General features: G+C 41.1%; 1 protein-coding gene across 5 annotated transcripts; it reads left to right on the top strand.

The window, feature by feature from the left end:
* Positions 1-68: 68 nt before the first annotated feature.
* LOC124864198 (neuronal acetylcholine receptor subunit alpha-7-like) lies at positions 69-27,083 on the top strand. Of its 5 annotated transcripts, none has more exons than XM_047358872.1 (11): positions 4,946-5,085; positions 11,538-11,606; positions 14,217-14,356; positions 16,855-16,899; positions 17,347-17,456; positions 17,973-18,052; positions 18,294-18,461; positions 18,777-18,971; positions 20,329-20,415; positions 20,500-20,609; positions 22,815-27,083. In XM_047358872.1, the coding sequence occupies exons 2-11, from the start codon at positions 11,540-11,542 to the stop codon at positions 23,691-23,693; spliced, it is 1,881 nt and encodes a 626-aa protein (XP_047214828.1). In that variant the 5' UTR covers positions 4,946-5,085; positions 11,538-11,539; the 3' UTR covers positions 23,694-27,083. The 5 variants fall into 5 exon arrangements, with proteins under 5 accessions (XP_047214846.1, XP_047214828.1, XP_047214854.1 ...); XM_047358881.1 differs by having other exon boundaries at positions 4,962-5,080; XM_047358890.1 differs by lacking the exons at positions 4,946-5,085; positions 11,538-11,606 and adding an exon at positions 69-300.

The raw sequence follows: 27,083 nt of genomic DNA, 5'->3' as shown, positions 1-27,083 counted from the left end.
CTCTTTACTGGAGTGTTCATTTCACTGCATGTCTCACCCACTCTGTGTCTGCTGCTCCCTCTGCCTATTCCTTTTCTCCTCATTTTTTCTGCCCTGCCACCGCTGACAGTAAAAGCAATTTCTGATTATTTTCTGTGGGCTACATTTTCCCCACAGATGTCCATTTTTACCACACTTTCCCAATTTGTCCCCTCCATCTCTATTCCTTCCTCTGCAACTCTTTCTGTGCTCATATTGAGGAATGCAGCATGAGGCAAGCGGTGGCTTTTTGGCTGTTGATACTTGCGACTCTGCTCCCAGGTGAGTGACTTCAACCGGCGCTTTTGACCGGGACTGTGCATGAGCAAATGTGAGTGTGTGTCTTCTGAATGCGATTTATGTACATGCTTCTATTTTTCTGTGTGAAAAAAATGTCTTCTCAGTAAGTTAGAAACAAAATGCGTATTTGTGTGCATTGCTGCACAGAAAGAACATTGATTTCTTTTCATGATGAACCAGCTACACTATTACACGTTATCATCTTCACTGCAGCTCATACTGTATATATAAGATAACACCCTGTATTTTTTCCCCAACCACAGGGTGTTGTAGTAAAAGGTAACCAGGGGACAGGTAGAAATTGTACGAACGATAGATAGATAGATAGATAGATAGATAGATAGATAGATAGATAGATAGATAGATAGATAGATAGATAGATAGATAGATAGATAGATAGATAGATAGATAGATAGATAGATAGATAGATAGATAGATAGATAGATAGATAGATAGATAGATAGATAGATAGATAGATAGATAGATAGATAGATAGATAGATAGATAGATAGATAGATAGATAGATAGATAGATAGATTTTAAACATGCCCTTTAAATGGAACTATGGCGGCAAGATGAAGTCTGCAAGAACAAGAGACCATCGCACATTGCAAAAATATTCACTCCACTTGATTTTTTCCAAATTCTCTCCAGTTCAAACTACTAATGTCAGTGTATGTCATTTTAAATTGTATGTGATAGACAAACACAAAATAGTATAACTGTGATAATATTAATAATCGTACACATCTGAAAAGTGTGGTGCACTTTCTTGTTCAGCCCACTTCACTCTCATACCCCTAAATAAAATCCAGTGCAACGAACTGCCCCTGCATTGGTTGCATTGGACATACCTGATTAGTAAAATGTCTATGTGTGTTGTCAAAATAAGGTGAGATCTTTCCATGCAATCCATGCATCATTCATTAACTGCTCACAGTTAAGTCCATAAAAATTAAAATAAGTATCCTTTTGGGTAACCCATGCAACAATTATTAAAATACACAGTTAAAGCAGTAGAGAGTGAAACAAGCATATTCTCATGTTCTGGGACTGAGAGACTGGAGAGGCCTGTGTGGAGTCACATATTAACTGTCTTATCTTTTGCAGAAGTATAAACAAGTGTAACCAAGGAAATGATATATGATGATTTTCTATTTTCTACAAGTATTAAATGAAATGAGTAATCTTTAATTATCAAGTTAAAGCACATATGATTGAAATATGATTGAGAACTGATAATTAAAATAGTGAACATTAAGGTTTAGAAATTCTCAATCAGCTATATACGTATGAAAGAGAGATAATGTTAATCAGTTGTGATGTATGAATAAAAAGAATGAAGTGATGGTTTTATAACTGTCTAAAAGTAAATGCAGGAAGCTGAAGAGTGGAATGTGTAATACTGTGTAAAGATTGAGCAGATTAGGGAGAGAACTGTAGGATGGCGAGGAGTGACGAGAGCCAGCTGCATGCTGACAGCGAATCTTTAGAAGACCAACAAGCCACACGAGGAAGGGAGGACGAGAGTACAGCCAGCTGTGTGGCTATTACTGGTATCTTCAAGGCTGAAAAACAGCTCCAGAAGTCACGATGACCATGACTAAGTATTGAGCAATAACGTATTGGGCAATAGCATGTTGCGCAATAACGGAGAAGCCTAACAAAGGGCTGAGAGCATCTGGACTATAAAAGCAATGCCAAAAAAGGGAACTGCGATTGATGACCAGCGAACAAGATCGGATGGTGAAAGACGCTACAGATGAAGCAGAGGACCAGAGACACAGCCCAGCTGATCAACAGCATTAAAAAGAGGATCAACCCGTGTGCCCTGGAAGGACTGTGCCTCGAAATTAAGAATCTGCTTTAATCTACAGCCTTTTTATCCAGACAACTGAAGTGAACTTGATCAGTGAACAACTGATTGCTCTAAGTTTCAGGCTTCTGGAAGTCCTGAATCAACCTCATGTATACCTCCAGGGTTTCCTTCAACTCTTCAGCCTCTGGAAGCTACTGTCTTCAGAGACATATGACAACAAAGTTCCTGTTTAACCATTGAGACCTGGAGCATCAGTGCCTGTCCACTTAGAGGAAGAAAACTGAAGATTAAGTCGTCTTTCCTTCAAGAAACCGCTCGTTGTTACCAGAAGAAACATCCCCATCGGGTGCATGGATGAGCCTCTGTCTTCAAAGCCTCTCCAAACTCACTAGTTTCAGTATCAGGGAAAGACAGATTGAATTGATTGATTCGTTTCTATTATTGAAATTATTATGTGTTGCCGAATTCAAGCTGTTACTGACCCCTGCAAAAGCGTTACTTATTAAAGAAAGCATATAAAATTCTAGATAAATTGTGGATATTCAATTATTTAAGTCACCTTATTTTTAGATTTTATTTTGGCACTAGTGGCCTTTTTTTTTTAACAGCAGGTAGACAGGAAAGAGGGGTAGACATTCAGCAAATGTCGGGACAGCCGCTTTGAGGACTGTAGCCTCCGTATATGGTCACGCGCTTAACCCCTACACCATCAGCGCCGCGCCCTTAAGTCACCTTATTTTTGGTTGTAAAAAGTCTTGTTGCCTGGTTCTGAGAGATTTGAGGAGGTTTTCATAGGTTGCCTTAGCCAAGCTTGTTAAAACAGCACCCTTGGGGCTCTTGCCGAGTTACTAAAATTAATCAAACCCATATACCAAGAGCCAGTTGTAATATTATGGTGCGTTCACACCAAACGCGATTTCTGCGAATTTTTCACCTCATTTGTGTGCTTTTGCCCGCTTCACATTCCGCGTAAACTCCGCGTTGGCATTCGGCAACAAGCGGCAACGCTTCGCCGCGTCATCAAATAGGAGGAGCTTCCATCGGCTGCTTGCTGGTTTCAACTGAACATGGCGGACATGGATTTTACGGATAATCACGGTGTTTTACCTGTGGAGAGCCGAAAAACGCAGCCGACGTCAACGTCCCTGGGTTCACCAGATTCTTCAGGGACGGGAACAGTTCGGAGAGTACCACCACCTACACCAGGAGCTGCGTCTGGATGACGGTCGATTTCAGCGGTACTTCCGTCTATCCAGGACCCAGTTCGACTATCTGCTGCCCACGTTGGGAGACGAATCGGCCTCCGGGACGCCAACTACCGGCAACCGCAGTGAAGCCAGCCCGAAGCCGGACACCGGACACTCAAGCTCCGCGGAGCCAGCGGCATCCAGCCCACGGCCGATCCGAGTCAGGCACCCAGATTTTGTCTAGCTGCTCTTTGTTGCTCCCTCTTCTGATGCGTGGTGGTTCACTAGGGACCGTCAATAAGTTTCCAAACCAAACAATCGTGGAAAATCTGAGTGCCTGAATCGGATCAACCGTGAGCTAGATGCCGCTAACTCCGCGGAGCTTGAACATCCAACTTCAAACTAACTTCACCGCGGTTTACCGGCGCTGTATCCCCGCTGCTGAACGCCTGTCCATCTGTCTTCGGTGAGTAAATAAATCTCAGCTCAGTAAAAAAACAGCTGATTTTTAATGTCCACATCTCCTAAATATAAGATATTTGTGCCTAAACATAACCAGGCCAGGTCCTTTCTGTACTTGTCTCAGTAAAAGTAATTAGTTGAGTCATGCAACTCTGGCTTGCTGCACACCGCCACTATGATCTGGTCCTCCATTTTCACTGACAACCGCTTCTTCTCCGCTGTGGTCCTTCACCCTACGTCACAGCCAAATCCAGTCCCTGATTGGTTGACATGACGCGAATTTAGGAAAAAGTTCAGATTTTTCAACTCGTCCATCGCGCCGCTTCGCTCCCGCTTCGCTTGCTGCGCCTTCCGCGCCGCGTCCTTCGCACCGCGCCACGCCGCTCCGCTCCTGAACGTGCCTCTACATAGGGATAACATGTAAATTGGCCGTTCCTTTCGCAGAAATCGCATTTGGTGTGAACGCACCATTAGGGAATGAGCAGCCCTTAACAGAAGTGACTGGAGTGGATGACTGCTGTGGGCTACTCAGTCGTCCAGATCTCCAGTTGAAGAAGGGCGAGACTTTTGGATGCAGGCTGTTAGAGGCTAGGCGAGTTATTTCCAGACACCAGCTTAAACAGAACTTTCAGTAAACCTGCTTAGTGAGACCTTTCAGGTTTAGGGAAGTCCGGACCCGTTGGATGGAGAGCTGGACTGAGCAATTCCCTTAGAAATAAGGAAGTAGGAGAGAGGGGTTAGCTCATCGGACAACGAAGGTGTGTAACTTAATCTCAGTATAAATCAGCTGTCCTGAGAAGCCTTTAGAGGCTTGTTGTTAAACATTAGAGAACAAACAGCATCACGTAGACCAAGGAGCACAGCAGACAGATCAGAGATAGAGTTGTGGAGAAGTTAAAAGCAGAGTTAAGGTATAAAACAATATCCCAAACTTAGAACATTTCACAGAGCAATGTTCAATCCATCATCTAAAACTGGAAGGAGATTAAACTGAAAGGTTGGGAAAGGAGAGTGTTAATCAGAGAAGCATCCAAGAGGTCCATGGTACTGTGGCGCCCTGATTGGACACGCATTTTGTTCACCTCCACGCCCATTTCTTTTTTTTTGACGTGCGTCCTCCGGCGCAAAAAGCGTAGTTTTCCGGTTGGAACGCCGCTGGGAGAACTGATGCGTGGCAGTGGAGTGTGTGGCATTGACAGTTCGTGAGACAACAGAAGCAGATCTTGGATTACCTGAGAGTTCGTCTGGCTCACATCAGAAACTCACCATTTGGATCGAGTGTTTCAAAACGCCGGTACCGTGAGTGACAAAACAACCTATCAGCTTAAAGATGCTAATAGAAGTTGTCTAACTTTATGTGCCGCTGAGCACAGTGTTTGTTTTGCTTCCTTGTGCGTGGATAAAACACACGAAATGGAGTTTTTTCTTCTATTAGTTTTCTGGATGGATTGGACTGGCGAGAGGAAAAGCCTGGATTGGCTTATTTTTGTTTGAACTGAAATTGACTGAACTGAGTTAATTCTTATTGTATAGACTATTATTGATTTTTGTTGTTTTTTGCTGGGGACAATTAAATTGTGGTTGTTGGGTGATTCTCCATCAATGTTTTGGGGGATGAGCATGTCTCTGCTTTTTTTCCCTTGTGCGGGGTTTTGGATTGCAGAATAAATATGTCAGGAGAGAATGTTTCCATAATACCGCTAAAGTACCTTTGGAGGAGCTGCAGAGCTCCACAGTGCAGAGCGCCACATGGGAAAATCTGTTGAAAGGTATTAGTTGTGCACTCCATAAATCTGAACATTATGGAAGAATCTTGAGAAGCAAACCATTGTTGAAAGAAAGCTATACGAATATCATTGTTTGCAACAAGCCAGGAAGAGGACACAGCAAACTGAAGACATGTGGAAGAAGGTGCTTTTATGGGAAGAAACTTGTGCCATCAGAAACTGAATTTGAATTGCTCAGACTGAATTTGTATTTGTGTAATTTGAAATTAAATGCATTGGTTTGAAAATGAATTCCACTAAACTGAAACTGAATATAATGGTTTAAAACTGAACTTGTTTGCTTTGAAAACAGCTTTGCTTTGTATTGAAAATTCCGTTTGATTACTTTCAGTTCTATAATTCAGTTTCAGTTCCAAAATTCAGTTTTTGTGTCACACATCCGGGTTCTTGAAGACAGAGATTAATCAAACACAGATTTACTGATTCATGGATGTCATTCACTATTGATGTGTCCAAATTCAGGACTGCATTCTTTTGAAGGACGCATTTGTAGGCCGATAATGTCCTGGATGAGGCGACGAATGCTGTCCAATCTCCAAGGTTCCAACAAATGCGTCCTTCATTTCCCCAGATTGGTCCGGTGTATCCTCCATGTCCCACCCTATCCCATGATTCATTGCAGGTCAAAGTAGATTGTTTGAACGGAAGTAGCAAAGGTCGGAGGAGAGAGAAAAGTTGTGAATAAAATTGGATATATTGTGCATTCTGTGAAACAACTGAACTTTTACAATGTTTTTAGACGAGAATGTAATTGTGTAAACCTAAAATATCTGATCAGTTTATCAAGATATCGCTTAATTGCGCAAATGCGCCAATGTGTTTGTCTGCTGCCCCAGCAGGCGGCTCGCCTCGCCAGCTGTCAGCCCGGGTGGTTGAGGTGCGCTTAACCCCCAGAGAGAACAGCTGACTGCTGGCACATTGTTTTCAAAATCCTGCTTGGTTTCCCAAATGAGTGGAAGTTAAACAGATATAATTCAGTCAGATGAAATCTAATATTAATGTTTGGTTTATTTATTATAATAATTATTATTATGCTCTGCAAATAAACTGATTTAAACTTTGTTCCTAATATGTGTCATCGTTTTCTTAATGGTTTTGACCCACATGCAGAGAGACACTCAGGATGCAGGAGAAAAGTTTAAAAAGGTTTATTTTTACAGGGATGAATAGTGGAACAGGAACCGGGACTGGAAACGCCAAACTGTTCAGGAGAGATGAATATGTTACTCAGAGGAACGGATGAAGACAGTAGCAGAATGATTTTAATTAGCTTACTGGAGCTGGGGTTGAGCTTGGTTGAGAAAGAACGATGTGGACCCTGGGGGAACGATAATGCAGCTGCTGAGTCTGCGAGTCAGTCCAAGGAGGTGGTGAATTTTCAAGGGAAAGTTCAGGTGAGGTCTTGACAGTTTGATTTTTATTTGTGTTACCTGGTGAGGTTTCCGGAAGCTGCATGGGAAGGTAATAGTTGGAGGGTGAGCAGGGTTTACTTACTGAAGGAGGTAGGCTTGAGCTGTCAGCTAGTACTTGAGCCATGTACGTTTCTTGAAGGATTTGAAGCTCTGACTGAGGCAGGATCCAAAGCTGAGACTTTGAGCCAAGGTTGAAGTTTGTAGGAGCTTTGAGGCTTGGACTTGGAAGTCACCTAGGAAGAAGCTCATGAAGAGGTAAATAGCTATGAACTTTGGCATAAACACAGAACTTCGAGCTTGGCCAGATGACATAAGCACAAAGGCAAACACTCAGGCACTGGAGTGCTGACAGCGCCACCTTCTTATACTCCTCCAGATGAGTGAAGATGAGGAACACTTGCTACCCTCAGCACCAGGGGAACTTGGCGGAATCTGGTGGTGAGTAAGTGTTAGCAGCAGGCACAAAGTGCTAGTGAGCACCGGCTTAATTTGGGAGACATGAAAGGTAGGATGTATACGAAGGTTGGCAGGGAGAAGGAGACGGACTGAGGTTGGACTGATTACGGACTCGATTTCATAAGGACCTATGAACCTGGACGACAGCTTCCTGGACATGGATTTCAGAGGTATGTCTCTGGAGGACAACCAAACCTTCTGACCGGGTTGGTAATGGAGAGCAGGAGATTGTTTTCTGTCGGCAAACTTCTTATTTTGCTGAGCGGTGCGATAGAGTGCTAGGGTAGCAGACATCCAGACCTGTTTACAGTGGCGGATATGATGGTTGACTGAGGTTACGGCAATCTCTTTTTCGTCAGCTGGAAACAGAGGGGGCTGGTAATCGAGAGAGATCTCAAACAGGGAGAACCCCGTGGCCGATGAAACATGTGCCTTGTGGGCGTATTCCACCCAAGGTAGGTATTTATTCTAGTCTACAGGGTTAGTGGACGTAAGGCATCTAAGGGTTGATTCTAGTTCTTGATTCATGCGCTCGGTCTGACAATTGGACTGTGGGTGATAACCTGACATGAGTGTTGCCTTGGCTTCCAGCGCTGCACAGAACTGTCTCCACACTTGCGAGGTGAATTGGGGTCTGCGATCGGAGAGGATATCCTGAAGGATTCCGTGTAACCGGAAGACATGCTTCACCAGAAGCTGTGCCGTTTGGAAAGCGGAGAGAAATTTCCTGAGAGAGATAAGGTGACAGGATTTGGAGAAACGATCTATTACGGTTAATATGGTGGTCATACCTTGTGAACAAGGGAGTACGCTGACAAAATCCAAGGCTATGTGGGACCAGGGTCTTTTGGGTATACTGAGTGGTTGGAGATAGTCTGCTGGGGGTTGATTAGATTACTTGTTTCTTGCACAAACTGAACAGGCTTTGACATACTCCTTTACATCTTTATGAACTGATGGCCACCAAAACCTCCTATAAATGAGAGCTATGGTTCTACTGGTTCCAGGATGTGCTGAGAACTTGGAGGAATGAAACCAATAGATGAGTTTAGTACGGACTCACATAGGTACGGTTGGGCGGACCGGTTCCGGGATCTGGTTTGGAGCATTGAGCCTGGGTTACCATGCCCTCAATCTCCCAGGTGAGGGAGCCTGCAATGCAGCTTGGTGGCAGTATGGTGGAAGGGTTATTACCCGAGTCGTCGGGGCAATATCGGTGAGACAAGGAATCCGGTTTCACATTTTTATCACCAGGTCTGTAAGAAATGGACAGATTTAATCGGGAAAAGAACATGAACCAACGAGCTTGACGAGAGTTCAACCGTTTTGCTGATTGAAGATAGGCTAGGTTCTTGTGGTCCATCCATACTAGCACTGGATGTTCTGCACCCTCCAGCCAGTGGCACCACTCCTCTAAAGCCAGTTTAATAGCAAGAAGCTCACGGTCTCCCACATCATAATTTCGCTCAGTATCGGATAGTCTGCGGGAGAAAAAGGCACATGGATGAAGTTTGCCATCCATTTCTGAGCATTAAGATAACACAGCCCCTACTCCTGTGTCTGAAGCATCCACCTCTAAAGTGAACTGCTTAGAGGGATCTGGGTGAGCGAGGATGGGTGCTTGGTAGAACCTCTCCTTTAACTGTGAGAAGGCTGTGTTGGCTTCGGGTGTCCATTTGAATTGTTGTTTCATCGATGTCAGTGCAGTTAGTGGAGCTGCGATCAGACTGAAGTTTCTTAGGAATTGTCGATAGAAGTTTCTGAATCCCAGGAAACGTTGAAGCTGCTTTCCTGAGTCTGGAGTGGGCCAATTGATTACTGCTTTGATTTTCTCCGGGTCAGAGCGAACCGGCCCACTCTCTAGGATGAAGCCCAGGAAGGTGACTGATGGCTTGTGGAACTCACACTTTTCAGCTTTTACAAAAAGCCTGTTCCTGAGAAGGCGTTGTAGAACCTGGCGGACATGACGTTGATGTTCTGTTGTATTTGTGAAATAGATAAGGATGTCATCTAGGTAAACGAAAACAAAGATATTCAGAAAATCTCTTAACACGTCATTTACTAAAGCCTGGAATACTGCAGGAGCATTACTGAGTCCAAATTGCATTACTAAATATTCAAAATGACCAAGGGGGGTCTTAAAAGCGGTTTTCCATTCATCACCTTGCCGGATCCGGACAAGGTGGTAGGCGTGGCGAAGATCGAGTTTGGTGAATATGGTGGCATCCTGGACTGGTTCGAATACTGATGATAGCAGGGGAAGTGGATACTTATTTTTTACAGTGATTTGATTTAGTCCTCTGTAGTCAATACAGGGGCGAAGAGAGCCATCTTTTTTGCTTACGAAGAAAAGACCAACTCCCAATGGGGAGGGTGACTGAATTATACCTGCAGCTAATGACTCAGAAATGTATTTTTCCGTTGCTTGTCTCTCAGGGCTTGAAATGTTAAATAGACGACTGGAAGGAAGTGGTGCACCAAGAAGGAGATCAATAGCGCAGTCATATGGGCGATGAGGCAAAAGAGATGAGGCCTTTGATTTACTAAAAACGTGTTTTAAATCCAAATATTCTTCTGGAACTTGCGACAAATTTGACGGCTCATTTTCCTCAGAAGCCAAAAGAGGGGACAAGGGCGAAGCTGCGGACTGAAGACAAAAAGATAAGCAGTTAGTGGACCAGGACTCAATGCGACCCTCCTTCCAGTTCAAATGGGGGTTGTGATTATGTAGCCAGGGAAATCCTAAGACCAGATAGCTCTGAGAAATGGTGAAGACAAAAAATGTTATTTTTTCACGGTAGCTGAAATGATGAGTTCGAGAGGTTTGGTGTGGTGAGTGACTCGGTGGAGTATTTTTCCGTCCAAGGCGAGGACCTGATGGGGTGGATTTAGTGGATCGATTTCAATACTTGCTTATTGAACTAAGGTTTGATCAATGAGATTTTGTTCACACCCAGAATCAATGAGGGCAGACAGACTTAACTGATCCTGGTTGAATAGGAGAGTTGCAGGCAAGGTTAATCTAGGGGTTTTCAGGATAGTTTTTCCGTCTGCTCCCCCTTTAAAGGTGACGGACCTTCTCTTTTGGTCAGATCGGGCAGGCTGCGACACAGTGTTCTGGAGACGCACAATAAAGGAATTGGTTAGATTGTCTGCATCGTTGTCTTTCTTCTGGGGTTAACCGGGTCCGTCCCAGTTGCATAGGCTCTGGTTCAGGCTGAATAGAGTTATTTTGTGGACGAGGTCATTGGGGTGGCACAGGAGGTTGGGGTCTCACAGCCGTCCGCTCTAGTCGTGAGCACCATCTTTCTTTGATCCGATTATCCATTTGAGTAGCTAGGGCAATATATTCATTTAAGGTCTTGGGTTCCTCTAGAACAGCAAGTTCATCTTTTAAATTTTCATCTAGGGCCTGGAAGAAAGCTGACTTCAGTGCACACGAATTCCAGCTGGAAGCTGCTGCTAGTGTGCAAAACTCTATGGAGAACTCTGATACTGGTCTATGTCTTTGCTTAAGAGCCATCAAGGAACGAGCCACACTTGTCTGATCTAAATCAAAAGAAAAAGTCTGTTTAAACTCCTGGATAAATTCATCATAGGGACAACCAAAACTGTTGTAATCTGTGAATCTAGCTTCTGCCCAACGGAGTGCTTTTCCTGTGAAGAGTCCTATAATAAATGCTATTTTGACATCCTCGTGGGGGAATGACTGTGTGGAACGGTTAAAGACAAGGGAGCACTGTGACAAAAACCCTCCACAACTTATGTTCTCAGCCGAGATACTCTCTGGGTTGGGGGAAGTGACGTCACGTGTGGCTCCATCTGGTGCCTGGGATGTCCGGATATTTAGGGCGTGTTATAGTAGTGAAGCCATCTGGTCCAGTTGTTGACTTGAATGCCGTTGCAGTTCCAGGAGGTTGTGAAGTGTTGATCCGTGTGTTTGGATCTGGTGGCTATGTTCGGCTAGAGTCCTCCTAAGTGCCTCTGTTGGGTCAGATCAGCCTGAGTGTTCTGTCATCGTTTTCTTAATGGTTTTGACCCACATGCAGAGAGACACGGAGGCAGGAGAAAAGTTTAAAAAGGTTTATTTTTACAGGGATGAATAGTGGAACAGGAACCGGGACCTGCTACCCTCAGCACCAGGGGATCTTGGCGGCATCTAGTGGTGAGTAAGTGTTAGCAGCAGGCAAAAACAATATATGAAAACTCTAGACTCCGACAATGTTAGTGTTTAAGTTGTTGAAAGCTTTACAAATAAATTAAAGAAATGGTATTTGTCATCAATGTATTTTATCTAGTGTTAGATTTTTATATCTATGAACACAAAAATACATTTTAAATGGCTGAATAATGTACAAGTGTTATGATTTGAGGTTTGGTTTTTGGTTGCGGGTTCCTCATATATTTTCCACAGTTAAGGTTTTGAATCATGCTTCTGTTTATTATTTTCCTGGTCATGCTTTAGTTTTTGTCTTCTATTTTATGTTTTGTCAAGTTAGGTTTTTGGATCTGGTTATGCTTTAGTTTCATGTTTTTCTAGTTATGTTTCTATTAGTTTGTATCCTTGAATTTCTGTTTTGCTCCAGTCACGTTGTGTTCTGTCCTGTCTGTCAATTAACTTTATTCGGTTCACCTGCACTAAGCAAATCAGTCTCCTCGTTTCACCTTGTTCTTGCTCCATATATACACACCTTTGTTCTGTTCATTCCTCGTGGAAACATTTCAGGTCATGTCACCTTGTTTTCTGCCAGTTCTTGTTGTTCATGCCAGCCCTGTTCATGCCTGTTTTTACCTTCACCGTCTGTAGTTAGTTTGTTTCATTAAATCATATTACTTACCACCGATGCTTCCTGTCCGTCTGCATTCTGGGGTCCTCCGCCATACCAAGCCTGTCAACAAGATCATAAATCAATAACATTTTAAAATAAATCAGCATTACAAGCCATCAGCAATATGTAAAAGGGTAAATAAAAACCTCTCTCTAAATCATCCAGAGTCTTGGGTCATCCCTTATGCTTGCTTCCCACCTTACAGGTTTTCTATGGATCTGGGAATATTGTCAGGTTTGTGTTTAATAAATTATTTATGTGTGGTTGGTAACATGTTTTGGATCATTTTCCTCCCCAACGACAGCCCACAAGATTTGTATTTTAAATATTCTGGCGTCTAAAAAAAATCATTGCACTCTAAAAAGGTTCTCATGACCTTTGGACAAGAAATAGTCCCCCAACATCACAGATCCTCCACCATGCTTAACAGTGAGCATTAGGTGCTCACTGTTTTTCACAATACATCCTTTGTGTTACGCCAAACCAACCTGAAATGTTTCTTGTTAAAAAGCTCAGTCTTTATTTACCATGTTTATTGACCATTAACATTTAACAAACACCACACATTTATGCTTGTGATAGTAGGAGAGAAAAGCAGCTGCAACTCTGCAGTTCTCTAAAGGTGGAGATTGCGTGGTGGAAAGATCAACTTTGGTAATTCTTACTACCGTTTTTCTCAGTTCCGGTTGTTTTAATATCTTTACATTCTTGCTCTGTCTGTAAATACAGGCAAGGGGCTATTTTCCAGTAGCCTTTTTCTTTTCCCTGTTTTCATGTCTTTCCCATTTTGAGTCGTGGAAAAAAGAAACGGGCCTCTGTGTCATTTGATAAAAATAACACCAGTGAAGAAGGAAGTGACCACTAACTAAACATACATTACTCAACACTCTGATGAACTTAAATTATAAAATAAAAACAGTTGCTTATTTCATATGAATTGTTAGAGGTGCCAATATTTGTGGCAGCAATGATTTTGATAAACACAAATATTTCGTACAGTTTCCTGTTCAATAAATGTGCTCAGACTGAAGCTTAGATTTTTCTAAAATGTTCAGTGTGGGGTTATACCACTGCAATGAAAGACCAATACATTTTAAGGCTATTAACACATCTTTACAAAATGTGATAACTGTGGAGCACGCTGTAGATATGAAAGGTAAAGGAAATGGTAATTATGGTGGCAAATTACCTACAGCGGGACATTACGAACACTAAGAGACTATTAACATTCATAGAGATGTTCTATCTGCGGAGTCAGACTGATATTTAGGTTTCTGTTAGTGAATATAGATTTGACACCCAACTGTGAGAGCATTAATCACAGACCGTTTTCAGGAGCTCTCCCACTGTTAAGTCTGGCTGCAGAACAAACATTGTACAGCTACTTCTTGCACTCTGCAGTTGTTTTTAGCATATTTAGAGCGCCTCTTTTCCCCACCTTTAACACGTCTCCCCAAATCAACCGGGATTACACAGCAGAGTATGAATCGACAGTGATTTCAGGCTCTTGCCGTAGTTTCAGGACAAAGAAAGAACGCTTCCCTCATTGTTGTGAGAGCTGTGTGTGTGTGTGTCTATCTGGGGTGTTTCAGTGTTTAATGGCCTCAATATTTCCTGAGTAAAATGATGCTGATGTTTTTATGGAAGAGGGAAGACTGGGTGCTTGTGATCAATCAAAGACGTAATTGATTAAGAAGAGCCGGACCATTTCTGTCTTTCTATTCGTATTTTTTCCTGCCTTGGCACACTCTTGCATTTCTATCCTCTAAACTTAATTTCCCAATGATAATGTAGTGTACTTTTGCTCCTTCATTTATTTCTTTAAATCCATCACTATGATTGCAGTACTTCTCCTTCTTTTGTCACTTTTTCTTTGTTTTGTGATCTGACAGATGTTTTTCCCACCTCTGCCCCTCCATTACTTCCACCCACCATCCTCTGTTCAGGGTCAGTGCAGGGTCCACACCAACGTTTTCTTCTCAAGGAGCTGCTGAGGGACTACAACCCCATGGAAAGACCAGTGGCCAACGACTCCCAGACCCTCACTGTTCACTTCTCCCTCATTCTAATACAGGTCATGGATGTGGTATGCCTCAATATTCCTAATATATTAGCCAAGGAAAAATAAGAGGAGAAGTCCAAGTTGTGTGAATGATTTTCTTTTTTAAATTTTAGGTCAAACTTCTGGCTTTAAACATTATTTTAAGGGTTTGTGTTTTTAAAATGCTGACCTTGTATTCCAAGCATTCCATCTATTGACTATCTACACAACAATGTTTGACTGCTGGGTATAAGATCCTGTGAAAAAGTATTTGACCCAGACTACCACCAAGTTTTCTGGTAGCTGTCTGTATTTTAATTGTTTTCATTCATTCACACTGGAGGGTTTTTCAGCTTTAACAGCCTTTTTGTGGGTCATGCTACAGCATCTCAGTTAGATATTAGCCCAGACGTTGAGTAGACCACTCCAAATCCTTCATTTTGGTTTAATTGAGCCATTCAGAACTAGAGTTGCTGGTGTGCTTTGGATCATTGCCCTGTTGTATAACTCTAAGTGTGCTCCAGCTTAAGGTCACAAACTGATGACTGGATATTCTCCTTCAGCAGAACTCATGGTTCCATCACTTTTTGTGTTCCCGAAGCTGAAAAGAAGCCCCAGACCAAGACATTACCACCACTTTTGTTTTTCACAATTTGAAAGGTTGTTGATTCTAGAGGTCAGGCAGTAATCAGACCTGATAGTGAAATTGAACAAGAAAACATTTAATTCATTATACAAAACATTTTATTCTATTTATACCTTCATATAGCCAGGAAGTCCAACTGAGATCAGAAATCTCTTTTACAAAGAAGGCCTGGTCAAGCCACACAAATCAGTACTATGTAAAAAAAAAAAAAAATTATAAGACACAATAAATAAAACAAATTACACATTTGAAAACTGCTTTTAAATTTTGCTCGTTGATACTGATATTGATCTGTTGATCTGAAACATTTAAACGTGACAAAAATGCAAAAAGAAAAAATCTGTGAAGGGGTAAATACTTTTTGACAGCAAAGTCGACTGAAAGAGGTGGTAATTTGTGAAACTAAGAGGATTTTTCTCAGAATAGTTGGAGAACATTTCAAGTGCCTCTGGCATTTTCTCAACAAGCCGCCATGCGCCTCAGGGCTAGCATCTGCTTTTCACTGGCCACCTTATAATAAAGAACTGATTGGTGAAGTGTTGCTTTGATTAGTGCCCTTATGTAAAGCATTCCCACCTCGAAGAGACTTGAGCTCATTTGTAATGGTTATTGGCTTGTGAGCTATGCGTAAAAGAGAAGCCATTTTTACCTCTGATTTCTCAGCAAGGCAGCTGTTAGAAGGACGTTTAGTGATGATTACAGACTTCTTCCAAGTACAGAATAAGGAAAAAAAAAGAGTTTGAACATTTTGAATGGTGAAAACATTTTTAGATGGTTTCCCCAGGTTGCGCTGCGGTTTGGATGCAGTAATGCCTCACAAGTCTCAGTCTCATGGCTTGTTTTTAAGTTGGGTGAACATCAAGGATCCTAAGAGTAGGAACATTAAAACTCAGCTGCAGGTGTCTGAACAAAGGTTCGAAGACCTTCACATGTTGGACTTTTCATGTATCCATGTAATTAATTGATTAATCAGTTTTTGGCTTTCATCATTACTGGGACCTCTCTTTAGACTGATCTCTGTACAAGAAATGTCTGAATACAACAAAATTTTAAACAATTTGGACAGTTTGAAAACTTTCTGTTTTGTACCCCGAAATCCATCTTTATGAATCACAATCAAAGCTTATTTGTTTGGGTTGCCGAGCTGTGTAGTTGCAGACGTTGCACATGGAACAAATTTCTCTCACATGTTTTCTATGATTTGAGATCTTTTTGCCTGCTTCATGTTGTCAGACAAGTTTATGAGATTACTACCACAACCAGTTATTAGGATGTAATGTTTTTTTTTGGGCATGAAAAATTTGATTATTTTTGCTCTTGACTACCAGCTGGCCAACATGTTTTTCATTTTGGTGAAAACACAGTGCTTATCTAATGTGCTGTGGTTTTAAATAAACAAGAGGCTTCATCAGAGGTTTCCTGGTTACCTCAGCTTGTTACCCTCTAGTTATCCTGTATCTTCCTGAAATATGTTTTGATAATAAATGGCAAAACAGACAGCAAATTGAGTTCATTGTTCAGTGAAGGATCAAAAACCGTCATGAGCTAGATGTGCTTTGGCCCAAATCATGATACATTCACCGCCTCCAGCCTCACCTGATTGTCCTTGAAAAACATGTAAACCCACAGGTTCCCATGGGTGCATCTCACAGAAAATTCATTTGAATGTATCTCTGGGTAAATAGATATAAGAGTCTTGTTTGTTTATAAATATGTTTTAACCTTCACTTTCTAAATGTGAAAAAGAGTTAGCAAATTTCCAACCGCTACAGTACGTTGAGATTTTAATGAAAGACCAGCAAGCACAGCAGCATTTTAAGACAGTCATACAAGAGAAAGAAATGATTCTTTGAATTGCAAAATCCTTTATTATCTTATTTGTTTTGTGGCACGCAAGGATGAGAAGAATCAGATCCTCACCACAAACGCCTGGCTGCAGATGGTGAGTATAATAGATAACATTAATAATGTGGTATTGATCTGTGTAGCACAAAACTTTTTGCGGGCCGCCGGGCATTGCAGTACAATGCTCTGTGTCATCCCGGATGCTTTTTGGCTTTCATTATCATGGTAATGGGTTTGCTCAGCAAGAAGACAGCTTATTCCTTCGTCCCTAAACACAGCATTATGGGAGCTGGATGAATCTGTTTTTCCTTTATTCTTATAAGTCAAAATCCCAAATTCCAATTTATGCACCTTAAGACTTCATAAGCATGAGCTTAAAGAAAGGCGTTGCCTCAGAATAGTAGAGTAAGTAAACCTCTCAATGGGTGTAAGCTAAGAAGAAGCATGTTTCCTTCAGGAGAGAAAGAAGCAGTAAAAGGTATATGTGAAGAATTGACTATAACCCTTACATTTCTTTAAATATGTTTATGCTTGTGTCTCATAGCAATGGTATGACCACTATCTCCAGTGGAACCAGTCAGAGTATCCTGGAGTCAAGAACCTTCGTTTTACCCCTGACCAGGTCTGGACCCCTGACATATTGCTCTATAACAGGTGTGTGACTCATACATGTACACTAATCCATGTGGAGTTCCTATAGCTTGGAATAGTCTGGAAATCTATGGAAATTGACATAAATTGACCACAGAGATATGTTGTCCTTTTTCTTTATTCTGTTATTTAAAATGACTTTTCCCATTGATTTACTGGTACATGCCATCCTTTATTTTTGCATCAACAAACTAAGTTTCACTTTATTTGTTAAGTTACATACCCCACAGATAAATGCTCAATCATTCAACAATCAAAAAGGGGTTTATTTGACCACTTTTTTTGTCCTTCAGATCCTCTTCAATCAGCCCTTTAAACTGGACCCGTGGTTCCTAAACTAGATCTACACTCAAATTTCTAAATTTTTGTCTGTCTGGTAAACTTGTTTTTACCAGAACAGTTTCCAGAATGTTACAGAAATGGAAAAGTCCAAATAATCTATTCTGAGAAAGTTTGAAATTTAGATCAGATCTTTGCTACTGCTGCCTAAACCTATATTACTTTACTGTCTTTTATCAGTGCTCACGATAAATTCGATGCCACGTTTAAGACCAATGTGCTGGTTAACTCCAGTGGCTTCTGCGAATATCTGCCTCCAGGTACGTCTCCACAGCTGGAGCCTCCGACTTTAAGCCTGACTTGTTTGATCACTCAGAAAGTGTACTCATCCTGCAGAAAATTAATTTAGTACAATGTCTGCTGCGTTCAGATATTTTTAATTTTCCCCTCCTTCCACATGACTGCCATGAGAGTTAATTATTAATCACATCCTGTCTGTGTCACATATAGGGGGGATGTTGCTTCGCTGCAAATTAATTCTCCTTATTTCTGGATTTTAAGGGATATTCGTCAGCACATGCAATGTGGATGTGAGATGGTTTCCATTTGACATCCAGCGCTGTGAGCTGAAGTTTGGTTCATGGACCTTTGACGGATGGCTGCTGGACATCCAGATGAAGGAGGCAGATGTGTCGGGGTACATGTCCAATGGAGAGTGGGATCTCATGGGTACGACTGCATAGAAACTGGGCTAGAATACAATGTATCTGTAAATATTCAGAGATTAATTAAACCTGTCAGAATTCAAAGTACTTCTCCCAGTTCTTCATTTATTACAAAAGGCAACATTTTTAATCCTGATGTGTGCACAGCATTTTATGTAAAGATTTATACTCAGCTGTATTTTTAATGAAGTCTGGTCCTGAGCTACATTTTTCTCATGCACAGCCAACCAAGCACACATTTTATTAGTTACATCAGTCACGTTCTGCTGCAGAAAAATAAAATTTGGTGCTACATCTTTTTATTTCCCTGTCTTCTCAGAGGTCCCCGGAGGTCGTAATGAGGTTTTCTACGACTGCTGTGCAGAACCGTACCCAGATGTTACGTTCGTAGTAACGCTACGAAGGAGAACCCTGTTCTATGCTCTCAACCTGCTCCTCCCATGTGTGCTCCTCTCCTCCATGACCCTGTTGGTCTTCTTGCTCCCAGCCAACTCTGGGGAGAAGATCAGCCTCGGTGAGATATCATAACTGGAAAGAGGGGGTGTAGTGGGGTGATGAAAGGAAAGGGGCACAGTGTATGCGAGAACATGAATTTAATATCTAATCTCTCCATGCCTTGTTGTGCATACAGTGCCTTGTAAAAGTATATGTATCCATGAGCTTCTTTACATTTTGTCCCTTTAAAGCCATAAACCTTAATATATTTTACTGTGTTTTATGTGACAGTCCAACACAAAGTTGTAAATAACTGTGAAGTGAAAAAAAGGATGCATATTTTTCTAAATTTCTATAAATAAAAATCTTAAAAGTGTGGTGGGCATTTGTATAAAACACCAAACATTTCTATGAAACACCAAAATAAAATCTAGAGAAACCGAATGCCTTCAGAAGTTAAAATACAGCTGAAAGCAAAATACATGTTTCTTAGAGAATGCAGCTGTAGTATAGCATAACTGCATACCTACCAGGACATGGCCATCTACCTACACTAGCAGGTCAACCACAGATAGCATTAACCACAGGAGTACTCAGGAAGCCTGTGGTTAATGGCGGAGAGGTGCAGAGAAGCAAACACTAATCCTGAACACACTAGCCTAGCTGTGAAACATGGTAGCAACATGTTGGTGTGGGGATGTATTTTTCCACCAGGGACAGTGACACCAATCAGAGTTAATGGGAATATAGGTAGAGCTACATGGTAATGCTGGAATAAAATCTGTTACAGGCTGGAAAAGACTTGAGACTGCAGGCTTTCAGCAGAACAACGACCACAAACATGGAGCCAAAGTTGCAATAGAATGGTTTAGATCCAAGTGTATTCATGTTTTAGGCCTAAATCTGATCAAGAATGTGTGGCATTACATGAACACTCATGTTAACAGATACTCTCTACTCAATCTGACTTAGCTTGCATTGTTTTGGAAGGAGGAGATGGCAAAAGCTTCAATCAGTAGAAGTGCAAAACTGGCTAAGACATACTCTAAAAAAACCTGCAGCTGCAGCAGAAAAAGTGGATTCTGGTTGTTTTTGGTTGTAACATGATGTAAAAAAATACTTTTGCCATGTACTGAACAGTGTTAGAGTGTTTTTCTTCAAATCTTTCCCCAGTAACATCAAAGCAGAACTTTATATCAGTACATTAATAAAGCAGAAGGCAGCACTGGACGAAAGGTGGGGACAAAGAAAGAAAAGATAAAAAGTAAAACTGAGTATGATCTTTCAAGTGTTAGAAGGATGGACGGTTGAGGCTGGAAATCAAAGACATCATACATAATTCACTGTGATGGACTCCTGTACCTCCGTGCTTATAAGACGGTCTGTTCTTGTTTTTGTCACTCCTTGACTCTCCGATGTCCTGTGTCCACCTTCAGGCATCACTGTTCTGCTTTCTCTAACTGTCTTCATGCTGATGGTTGCAGAGATTATGCCCGCCACTTCCGATTCCGTACCTCTGATTGGTTAGTTGTTTCTCTTTTTGTGCTTACATATGTATCATATCTAGAGGTTGCCGTCTTTTGTGGTGACCAACGTGTGTGTTTCAGGTCAGTACTTTGCCAGCACCATGGTGATTGTTGGGATGTCGGTGGTGGCCACAGTCATCGTCCTCCAGTTCCATCACCACAGTCTAGACAGCGGACAAATGCCACGCTGGGTGAGTTCTTAAGTGGCGTGGAAGGGGATTTCCTTGTCAATATTTCTGTATTTTCTAAACAAGGTTAGAAATTAAACACCTTTATCTTTTGTTAGTTAATGTTACCTTTAATTCTACAACTGAGACTTGTAACCAAAAAAGAGGTGTGGACAAATAATGTTCTCCTCTTGTTCTTAATTTACAATCCTTCGTGTTGCACTTTAAAGTTGTCTGTTGAGTTATGGGTGTGTGTGGGATCATAGTCCTTTTATAGAAGCCATTCTCTTATATTTGACTACAAAGTGGTTGTAACTAGTGGAACTGATTCCTTCCTTTTATGGTAGTAAATCAATAGTCAATCGACCACTGTGGGGTTCTGGATCCCTTCAGTTACAGTGCCTTGCAAAGGTATTGATACTCCTTAAACCTTTTCATATTTTGCCATGTGATAACCACAAACCTCAGCGTATTTTTATGCTAAACCAACCACTAATATGAAGTGAAAGGATAATATTACATGGTTTTAATACAATACTTTGTAGGAGTGTAGAAGATTTTAGCTCAATTTACAGCTGCAAGTCTTTTGGGTTGAATCTCTACCAGCTTTTAACCTCTGTAGACTTTGTTTTTGAATAATTTTCTCAGCAACTCTGACCAGTTTCCTGTTAAGGCTGAAGAAAAGCATCCCCAAAGCATGATGCTGCTGCCACCATGTTTCATGATGGGGATGGTGTTTTCAGTGTAATATACAGAGATAGTTTTCCCCTGAACTGCATTTTGCATCCATGCAAAACAATTAAGTTTGGATCTCATCTTCTATATAATTTACAGCAAAGCACAAGTAAGACATCGTTTGGGTAACTTTCAACAGTGACTTTCTTCTTGCCCCCCTTCTATAATGCCAGATACATGGACTGCACAAATAATACTCACTGTGTTGATAGATTTGCTTTCCTGAGCTGTGAATCTTTGCACTTCCAGAGTAACCATAGTGCTCCTGGCTCCTTCTCCAATTAATGTTCCCCTGGCCTGGCCTGTTATTTCAGGTGGATAGCCAAGTCTTGTAGGTTTGGCAGGGGTGAGATGCTCATTTCATTTTGGTAGACTGAACAGGGCTCCATCAAATGTTGAAAGGTCGGCCTATTGTTTTAAAATCTCAATAGTTGGATTTTTTTGGGGGGTATAAAAGTATGTGTGTGTGTGTGTGGGGGGGGGTGTACAAATGCACACAACAGTTTAGAATCAACATTTAGAAAAAAATAAAAACCATGATTCATTTTTCTTTCAATTTACAAATATGGCCTTCCAATCACACAAAATCCCAAGACAATGCAATAAAGTTTGAGGCTGAAATGGAACAAAATATTAAAACGTTTGAATATTTTTGCAAGACTTTTGTATGTTCAGATGTCACTGCAGAAATAAAACAGTGCATCACCACCGCAAAGTCTGCTAAATCTTCAGAGGAGTTATTTCCAGTAAAACGGGAGTTTTAATTTTCCTCATCCTCTAAGAGCAGTTCTCTCATAAAGGGCTTTTTGCTCTTTCATCGACCTCCACAGTTCCTGTTAACTGCTATTTCGTAATTACATTAAAAACTCTGTAAATGGCCCCTTGAAAACACTTATTATTATCCTGGTCTGATGGGCATCAATTATGTTATGCTACAGTGCCAACCAGGGCAGCAGTGAAGAGGAACCCATAACTGCTGACTGATAGATATTCCTGATGTACTATGTCGTAAAGCTTTTAAATTGGAAATCACAAGGTCTCCCTTAACAATGACAGTGAAAATATCACATCCAGCTAGTTGGGGTGCCCAAATTTATGCCCACAGCGTCTTTCCTGTTTTGTGATTTCTACTGGACAAGAATAAGAACACAAAATGTTTCTCACTCAACAAGATACATGGACTGTTTTTCATATGGACTGTATGGTCAGTCGTCCAGAGGAGTATTAGAAAGGAGTAGCATTAGCATTTACAATCTATTTGCAGGACTGCACTATATTTTATCTTACATTTTAATTGGTTGGGGGGGGACAACAAAAGAAGTGGCTCATCCAGCGTTCCATTTATGCAAGAACTGACCAGATCATGCGAATTTAGGCTGAATTTACTACCTGCAGTAGCAGTAGGGCTATGAGTTTTTTCAGTGTCTGGGTTCTAATGTGACTACTTGTCAATCACAAATATTCTGATTGTGTTCTGGTATTATTGACCGTCAGGTGCATTTGGTTCTGCTGCAGTGGGTTCCTTGGTTTCTGCGCATGAAGCGACCAGGAGAGGGAGCAGAACCCACTCTTTCCAGCAGCCAAGCAGACTCTCACAGCAAGACCCTGTCCTCTCCAACCACCACTGCAACCACCATACCCATACCCATCCCAGCTTCTTCCATTCTACCACAGAGTCTTGGTTCCCTGCAGGCAAGTTTGGCGCAGCTCAGCCACCCTCTGTCCAACCAACTTCCTCACCGCCCAAACTCCCAGGCTATTATCCAGCCTAACCCCAGCTCCAATCCACCACCTCAGCCCAATGGTCATCTGCCTTACATGGGCTTTCAAACCTTCCAGACCACTGCTGAACTGGAACCTGTTCAGAGGTGCCGAACTACCAGCCATGGGAGGGCTAACAGAGGACCAGGTGGTGTTGGGGATGGAGATGAAGGGGTTGCTGTGGGAGGAGGAGGTGGAGGAACGATTGGAGATATAGCAATACATCAACACCTCCATTCTTCAAAGTTTGGTAGTCCCCCACTGGATACTCTAGTGTCCCCAGACCCTGAGCCAGCAGGCACAGCCACTGGACCCTGTGGCTTAGAGCCTGGGGGTGGGAGATCAGCCGCACTACACAGCCACAGTGGGATGATTCGATCTGTTGCTGTGGACAACCAGCTACAGGCTCTTCTAACGGAGGTGCAGTTCTTAGTGGAGCGTGTACGCGAGCAGGACCGTCAGCTGAGTCTAGCGGAGCAGTGGCAGTTCGCTGCCGCCGTCATCGACCGCCTGTGCCTGGTTGGATTTAGTGTTTTCAACATCATCTGCACCATTGCTATCCTCATGGCTGCACCTAACTTTGGAATAGCACTGTCAAAAGACTTCCTCTGAGAGGTAAAGAAGCAAGTCTGAGAAGGACGGCGATGTGATGAGGCATTGATGGAAGCACAATTTTGATTTTAAAAGCTGGAAAAAACTGCTGACAGTGACTAAGAAACTTTACCGTTCATTTTCTTATGGAACATATTCATACCTTCCTGCTTACAATAGGTTGTTAAATTTAAAGAAAAAATAACTCTGAACAAAACTCAATATGTAGCATATGTGAAAATGATCAATTTTGACTTAAACTAAATTTGAAAAGTATAGCATTTGTAAATGATGCCTAGTTAAAAGCAGAAGAGGGTTATTCTTGTGTCCTCATTTCAACATTAAATTATGAAATTATGAAGTTTTCCCACTGGGTTTTGCTCTTTCTGAAGGTTTTGGTTCAATCTCTCTGTCAAGGCCTACCAACAGCAGCCCTCACAACTCTTACTCATCATGCTAAACTCATCAGCTAAATCCGCCATCCATCAGTAAAAGCCAACACTGCTACATGTCTTCATGAACAGCAAAGCTTGGCCCAATAGGGTGGAAAACCTGGATAACTTCTGTCAAAGTGCAGAGACTGAGGAACGTTTCTCTGCATCTGGGATGATGAAGAAATAAACACATCATCTGCCTTGATGTTTCACAATGCAGCACGAAAATAATTGTTGAACACATCAACATTTTTCTCAGTAAAGGAAGTGGGGCTGGTGCCTATCTGCCGTGACCACTCCATTATAGAGTTGTCCAGGAGCCAGGGACCCCTTGCAAAGCTATCTGCAAGAAAGACCTGGAATGATGTAGGTAAAACATTTCTCTGAAAACAAAAAGTGGAGCCCTCAAGTGCAATGGTCTCTATGCACACTCACTGCACAAAAATCCATTGCTGAAAAAAAGAACATTGAGGCTTGCTTAAATTTATTTTACATTTACTAGAAACACATTTGTTGATAATAAAAGCTTTCATGACATCTCATGTACATAGAAACTTGTTACATGCGTTGTTCAGGTGTGTTTTTGACCAATTCTTCCACATAAGCTGTCTTCAAATCTTGAAAGTTCTGGGGACCTATTCTACGCATTCAATTTTCTTCAATGTGGTTCACGACAAGTGATTGACTGGGCCATTCTGGCAGCTTTTATTTTGTTTCTCTGAAACCAACTGGTTTTCTTGGATGTGTGTTTTGGATCATTGCCTTGCTGTAACATTGGTCCTTATTTCATATTATATGAAATTCATGTAAAGAATTTTCCTCTACATTTCTCCATTTATCCTTGATGCATTTATATGCATCTTTCAGTAATATATGCTGACAAAAAGACCCACATCATGATTTCCCCACCTCCAAACTTAAGTATTGGTATGATGTTTTTAGGCTGATGTGCAGTGGAATTCTTCCTCCAAATCTGGTAAGTTAACTTTTGATTTTATCTGACCAGACTATAATCTCACCCAAATGTTCAGCAGCAAACGTTAAATGAGCTTCACCATGCTTTTTCTTCAGCAGTAGAGTCTTGCGCAGTGAGCGTGCATGGAGGGCTTTGCAGTTGAGGACATTATTTATTGTTTTCATGAATAAACTGTAATTCCAGGTCTTTCTGAAGTCCTCTGTGAATGTTTTTTGATTGTTGCACAACTCTTTTGATTATCCCATTGACTTCTCAGTGAGAAAGCTTGTGGGGAGCACCTGATCACCTTGATTCAACTCCCGGATTATGGCTGCAACTGTGCTCATGGAAACGTTCAAGGCCTGTAGTCACAAAGAGTCAAAAGTAGCTCCTAGTGACGTCATTCTAAGAAAAAATCTTTGAATTTCTCCAATTATAAGATTTGTCTTAGAATTTTCCCTCTGTAAAATAAAAATTATTCACAAAGCATCTTAGGCCTTCAGAGAGCTCCTAACGTGAGGAAGTGTTAAGAGCAGTGAGGAGGACTTTTAGTGAGTTTAAGAGTGTCTGAAGCAGAGAAGATTGAGGAAAGACAGAGAGAATAGATAGATATTCTCTTTCCAATGAACAACAGTAAATTAATAAGATGCTACCAGCTCGATCGTGTAGGGATCTACCCCTAAACAGTTGAGTAAATGAGCACATAAACTTCTATAACAATCATACGATTATTAATATAGAGATAAGGTTTATTCTATCATCCCCTAGGGCGAAATTAAAGAGTTTAAGTGGCAGGACAGGTTAAAAGTGCACCTCTAGTAAGGTAATATTAGGAAGGATAAATTAATAGAAACAGTATTAAATGACCATGAATAAAAAGTGAACAAAATTACAAAGAATGTAGTACAGAATTATTTAAATATTTACAGACTGTAAAATGCTTCAAAAAATACATTTAGAAAAAATGCTCTCTGAGAAGACTCGGGCCCTGATGTTCAGAGATACGTCTGTAAGGACAGCTATCAGTTTAATCTGCAACAATGAGGTTGTGAAGGGGTTTGAGAGATCTTTGCTCTTGCCCATCATAGCATGGTTTTTATGAAATAATTTGGTGATGATGGCCTATAAAACTCAGTTTAAACTAGAAGAAGTCAATATTAAGTAGTACTGATAGAAGGTAGGTTTGCTCTCTAAATCCTTCAGCTGGTTTCTTGGTTTTCTATGGTATTTTGAAGTAGATTTTATTTGTTTTTAACACATTACCTATTGTATTCCATTTTATTACACAATCTAATTTGCAGGACTGTTTGTCTTAATTTCCTTGTATTTGTGGATAATGTTGGTTATTAGTGACATTTGGTGGGAATTTCCTGTCATTTGGCCCATTTAAAATATATTTACAAAGAAAAACACTGACATGTTCAGTATTTGTATGCTAGTAATCTGGATGATTGACCCACAGGTGCATCCACAAATGGCAGATGAAGTTATCACAGGATTTGAACCTTGGTCAAAATTTTGCTGTTTGAGTTCCAAGAAAACAGGATCATGTTGTTGGTTGCTAGAAAAATTTCAAATTTTTTTTTTTAACCACTTTTTACATTACCATATGGGTACAGGCAGCCATGGACAAACATATTTTCATAGGTTCAGCTTCTTATTCCACTAAGTGAAACAACTGTTAACGTTTGTTTTTATACGAGGAAGTGAAGAATAAGACTGCTTAGTTCTCTGGATTACTATCTGTTAAAAGTAGGTCCTATGAGGGCTCTGTAGCGCTAAAATATTAAAATTACAATTCAAGATGATTAATTAATACATATGAGAAGTGAAACCTGTGATCTGACCTTGACTCCATAAGATTTTTCAGATTTGTCTTTTAACTTTTTCTTTTTGTAAAATTGAGCTTCATTTGGTTTGCAGTGTACATATCATGGTTTATCAAATTACTTTTGTGTAAAAAAGACAAAGAAAAAACAAATACAAGTGCATAAAATACCTATATTGATTTGATAGTTGTAA

This window comes from Girardinichthys multiradiatus, chromosome 3 (genome assembly GCF_021462225.1).
Source record: "Girardinichthys multiradiatus isolate DD_20200921_A chromosome 3, DD_fGirMul_XY1, whole genome shotgun sequence".
In the NCBI taxonomy this organism is placed as follows: Eukaryota; Metazoa; Chordata; class Actinopteri; order Cyprinodontiformes; family Goodeidae; genus Girardinichthys; species Girardinichthys multiradiatus.
The sequence above is the reverse complement of the archived record's forward strand: the minus strand, read 5'-3'. Positions and strand labels throughout refer to the sequence as shown.